Source organism: Kryptolebias marmoratus, linkage group LG18 (assembly GCF_001649575.2).
Source record: "Kryptolebias marmoratus isolate JLee-2015 linkage group LG18, ASM164957v2, whole genome shotgun sequence".
Taxonomy (NCBI): domain Eukaryota; kingdom Metazoa; phylum Chordata; class Actinopteri; order Cyprinodontiformes; family Rivulidae; genus Kryptolebias; species Kryptolebias marmoratus.
In genome coordinates this window covers 19,339,698-19,344,527 of record NC_051447.1, presented here as the reverse complement: position 1 = coordinate 19,344,527, position 4,830 = coordinate 19,339,698, and the positions used below count along the sequence as shown (strand labels likewise).

Sequence of the window (4,830 nt, the reverse complement as noted above, 5' to 3'; positions counted from 1 at the left end):
TGGAGCTCTAAACCCGGTCCTGTTGGAGCTCTAAACCCGGTCCTGTTGGAGCTCTAAACCCGGTCCTGTTGGAGCTCTAAACCCGGTCCTGTTGGAGCTCTAAACCCGGTCTTGACAGTATTTTTAAACAACCTCAGTTAAAGTTGGAGGACTTTCAGAGACTGATCTGAAGTCAGTGTGACATCATCAGACTCCATGTCTGATGATGTCACACTGACTTCAGATCAACACAGAACTCGGCTTTAGAAGTTCTGAACTACACCTTCAGGGTCAGAAAGGATCCAAACTGACACGTAGCCAGCAGCTGAACTGTGTGTGTTCGAGCAGCTCGGAGGAAACGGCTCAGCTGTTCCGCCAGCTGAGCTCGGAGCTCCTGCGGGACGGGATCGGCGTGGAGGAGCTGTACCTGCTGCTGCAGGAGCTGAGGACGGCCGCCCTGCGGAGCGTGACGCTGCGCAGGCTCTTCTGGAGGGTGAGGCACCGCTCAGGAGACAGCTGCGTCCTCGCGGAGACGCGCTGACTGACCCGAGTCTCGCGGCTTTGTGCTTCCAGTCCGGCGAGGTGTGCGTCTTCCTGGTCCAGACTCTGGAGGACTGTCTTCAGGGACGTCAGAGCCTCGGCGGCGTTTACACCACAGACCAGCTGCTGTAAGACTCAGCGTGTTGGTCGCATGTAGAGCTCTGTCGGGGTAAGGTCCGATTGTTCTCCTCCTCCTCAGACTGAGCTCCCTGATCGTCCAGACGCTCACCGTCACCTTCACCGAGGCGGAGGTGGAGGAAGCAACAACCAGACTGCTGTTTGCCGACAAGTAAGCCTCACTGTCACCACTTCCTGTCTGAGGAACAGCAGGAAACGAGGAGCATTTGTTGATGGTGAGAGTTGTAATTTAGCGTCTTCCCTCCTGCAGAGGCGCTCTGCTCTCCAGAATGCTGCTCGCTCTGATATGTGACCCTCAGACGGACCGCCGCCGACCTCCGACCCACTCCCAGGTGACTTCTGCTCTCTCACAAACCTGGTGATCCGGCTCCTTCAGTCTTTTAATGACCCCCCCCGGCCCGGGCGGAGGTTTAGTTTTAAATACTTCTGGATGTTTTGACTCTCCCGCCTGTGTCTCCGTCAGCTTCAAGCCTCGCTCTCGGAGTATCTGGACGCCGCCTGCTCTCTTCTGTTCGAGCTGCTGCTTTTAGGCCATCAGGTCAGTTCAGAGAGGAAACGAGAGGAAAGAACGCTGGAAACATTCTTCAGCATTCTCTGACCGACCGCCTCTTTCCTTTCGTTGTAAATGAAGACGTGTTTTTGTCCGTTTCAGAGCAGCCGCCGTTCCTCTGCGGAGAACTTTGCATCAGTCGGTTGGATCCTCCGAGTCCTTCAGCCTCATCCTCACCTGGTGAGCGCCGTCCTCTGACTTCCTCCGACATCTTTAAAAACCAAAACCTCTGACCTGAATCTGTTCTCCCCCCGGCAGCTGCCCTTCGTGGGTTACCAGGCGCGGCAGGTGGTCCAGGTTCTGTCGGGCCTGAGCGGGTCCTTCCTGAGCCCGGTTCAGGCGGTCCTGCTGTTCCAGCGCTGTCGCCTCCTGCTGACCTGCCTGCAGCACGACGAGCAGCTGGCTCAGCACCTGCAGACCCACTTCAGAGAGGAATTCAGGTTCAGATCTTACTGTCTGCGCTGCCCCCGGTGGCCAAACTGAGTAACTACAGAACCTTTAACCTGTTTCAGTAAATAAAACCAGAAAGGGTTAAAGCAGGGGTGTCAAACCCAGTGACGCAAGGGGGCCAAAATTAAAAATTTGGTCCTAGCCAAGGGCCAATCACAATCAATATTTATTAAAATTTACATAAATTAATTAGTTTTAGATGCATTATGTCAAATCATTCATATAGAAATATCAATGACCTTTTCCCAGTTACAGATTATACAGAATTTAAAGCAAACAGACTTTAATGAACACAGACAAATAGATCAAACTTCAAAAAGCTCATCATTAGCAGTCATTTCTTACGCCTCACTCAGCTTTTAAATGAAGTTTTTAACATTAAAACATTAAAAACCTGATTATACAGAAATTAAAACTATATATTGTTGGCTTCTAAGTCACTGTCAGAGAAAACTTCAGTTTTTTTAAGCAAAATAAGAATCAGAGACTCGATCTGAACCAGACTAGAGGGCCGGATGAAATGTTACGGAGGGCTGGATCTGGCCCGCGGGCCTTGAGTTTGACACGTGTGGGTTAAAAAGTTATTTCACCTTAACTTGGAAGGATTGAGGACAACTCCCGTTTCTCTGCCGCAGATACTTTGTGACGCCGTCGAGCACCGAGAAGCTGCTGCCTGATTATCCAATCAGAGGACCGACGGTCAAACTCATCGAGTGTCTTCTGAGTCTCATTGGGGACAAATAATCCCTCAGGAACTCCTGATGTCTGAGTTTACATGTTCGCCCTGCACTTTAAAAGAAATGTGCCTTTAACGAAGAATTAACCTACTTTAAAGAAAACGGATTCAGCTTAACGCTTCGGATTTCTGCAGACTCTTTTTTTAGCTGTTCATATGTCAAAACGTTCGGCTCGTTCTGGAGACGGCTGCTGTGATTTTAGTTATTTTCAACAAAATATTTAACTTTATTTCTAAATATCTTCCTCATAGAAAACCAAAATAAAATAATTCTGTTCTGTTTGAAATCAGCTGCTGGCTCTGGTTTTGTTTTCTGTAGCTCAGACAGCTTTTTACTACTTTTAGCTTTTAGCCACTGTTCTGCTACTCTTAGCCAGCCAATGCTACATTAGCCTTTAGCTGTGTTTTAGTTACTTTAACTAGCCTGTCACTGATTTTAGCTTATAGCCTATTTGCTACTTTTAACTTGTATTTTGCTGTTTTTAGCTTCGTGTAGCTTTTTGCTTCTTTTAGCTTTCAGCTGTTGTCCAGAGTTCAGTTTTTATTTATTTAACCTTCATTTCGTGTCTCTCAGGTTGGATGGAACTTGATTTAGAAACTGGAAAAAAAAATCCTGTAAACGTTCTCAGGTTGATCAGAAATGTTAAACCTTGAATTAAAAATAAAAATAAGCTGAATTAAATGTATTTATTATTTATTCTTCATTGTTTTAAGTCTGCATTTTTACACTTTTTATCCTAAGAAAGTCAGTTTTTTTTAATGAAAAACATGAGATTAAGAAGAATGTCAGTAAGGTTTGCAGACTTTTCAATAAAAATTAAATTTTCAGAAACAAATCACAAACTTTCATTTGTTTATAAAAACTATTAAATGGTTAATAAAATGGGAAAGTAGTATTTTTAACTAAATATCAACAACTAATTCTAAAAGGATATAAAAAGACCACAGAATTATCTTTAAAAAAGACAAAAGTTTAAATAAAACTTCAGAAATAAACATTTGATGTTGCAGTTCCGTCATTTTACCACAGGAGGGTTAGGGTTAGGGTTTCACCACTGTCCGCATGGAGTTATTATTAAAAATTAAATTAAATTTTTAATTTCTAACCAAAGGAACATTTAAAGATATTTATAAAATAAAAACTACAGATGAAATGAGGCGTCAGAGGGAAAGATTCTGGTCTCACTTTTGTTTTACTTTGAGTTAAACGACTCAGCTGGACGCTTTGTGTCTTTAATGACAGCCACGCCCACATCGACACGCCCACCACGCTCACCTGTAACACCATCAATTACTTATTTTACTCATACAGTCTGATAACGTCTTAGTGATCACGATTGACTGCAGACGGTAGTTTCTCTGTCCCAACATAAAAAGGATTCGTTTGGCAGCCCTCGTTGGATCGACCAACAAATCAACCAGCTCCTCCCAGCTGTCAGCACGGCGGTGGAGGGCTGATGGTTTGGGCTGATTCTGGAGTCAGATGTGACAAACAGGACAATGATCCCAAACATAGCAGAACGGTCCAGAACCAGAACCAGAACCTCAGAGAGCTGAGCTGAAGCAACGCTGGAAAGAAGAGTGGGCCACAACTCCTCCACAACCATGAGAGAGACAAACAGGAACCAATGACCTGAAGCAACGCTGGAAAGAAGAGTGGGCCACAACTCCTCCACAACCAGGATCCCACTGAGGAGGAGGTTCTACAACCGGTTTCCACATTCGGTTCAGTTGTCGTTAAGTAAATAAATAAAAGAATTCATCTAATTTTAGAACGTTTTAAAATGATCAATTAGAACCTTTTTATTAAACAGATTTAGTTGAATTAAGTTATGAAAGACAACGATAAGGCGGGCCTGTGATGGATCACTCAGCTCTGCGTTTTAATCACCGTTAACGAGAATTAATTAACCTTCCCAACGCTGAGCTCCTGACGAGCAGAATGAGAATCACAAGATTAAGAACGAAGGCAGCTGCAGGAAGGTTACAGGACCGAGGTCACCTCCTGCTCCAGGGACAGAAGACGACAAAAAGCCGCAGTTTAACGCCAAAGGGGACGGGAACGTTCTCCGGAGGAACCAAAAAGCACAAAACACTTTAAAAGTGTTTCAAAGCAGAAACAACGTTTAAAAAAGAGACCAACGTGTGAATAATTTAAGTTCTGACGCAACTGACAGAAACTGCAGGACAATAAAACAAACCAACTCTGAGATTCAACTCTTTTTGTAAAAACTAATTTTTACGCGTTCCGTTCTCCTTCAGTTTGGAGCTTTTAACGGTCCCTAAAAATGGACAAACTGAGGATTCCAAAAATAATAATGGAGTGGGGTAAAGATGGTGCAGGGCTTGGAAATTAACAACATCAAAGAACATCATCGGAAGGTTTCTTTTTTATAAAATCATGTTGGTAAAAACCTGAAGGTCACAGCATCCATCC

The 4,830-nt window shown here is 44.3% G+C and overlaps 2 protein-coding genes across 2 annotated transcripts in view; both read left to right on the top strand.

The window, feature by feature from the left end:
- Nucleotides 1-3,102, top strand: part of lg18h12orf56 (linkage group 18 C12orf56 homolog) — a 9,585-nt gene extending 6,483 nt beyond the window's left edge. Inside the window, exons 7-14 of the mRNA XM_017441301.3 lie at nucleotides 328-472; nucleotides 553-647; nucleotides 719-808; nucleotides 908-989; nucleotides 1,121-1,195; nucleotides 1,310-1,387; nucleotides 1,466-1,647; nucleotides 2,293-3,102. Of these exons, the coding sequence (XP_017296790.1) occupies nucleotides 328-472; nucleotides 553-647; nucleotides 719-808; nucleotides 908-989; nucleotides 1,121-1,195; nucleotides 1,310-1,387; nucleotides 1,466-1,647; nucleotides 2,293-2,401 (856 nt within the window). The 3' untranslated portion in view covers nucleotides 2,402-3,102. The remainder of the gene's footprint in view (nucleotides 1-327; nucleotides 473-552; nucleotides 648-718; nucleotides 809-907; nucleotides 990-1,120; nucleotides 1,196-1,309; nucleotides 1,388-1,465; nucleotides 1,648-2,292) is intronic.
- Nucleotides 3,103-4,727: 1,625 nt separating this feature from the next.
- LOC108229745 (arg8-vasotocin receptor-like) overlaps nucleotides 4,728-4,830 on the top strand; it is a 1,518-nt gene continuing 1,415 nt past the window's right edge. Inside the window, exon 1 of the mRNA XM_037981381.1 lies at nucleotides 4,728-4,775. Coding sequence (XP_037837309.1) covers nucleotides 4,728-4,775 — 48 coding nt within the window. The remainder of the gene's footprint in view (nucleotides 4,776-4,830) is intronic.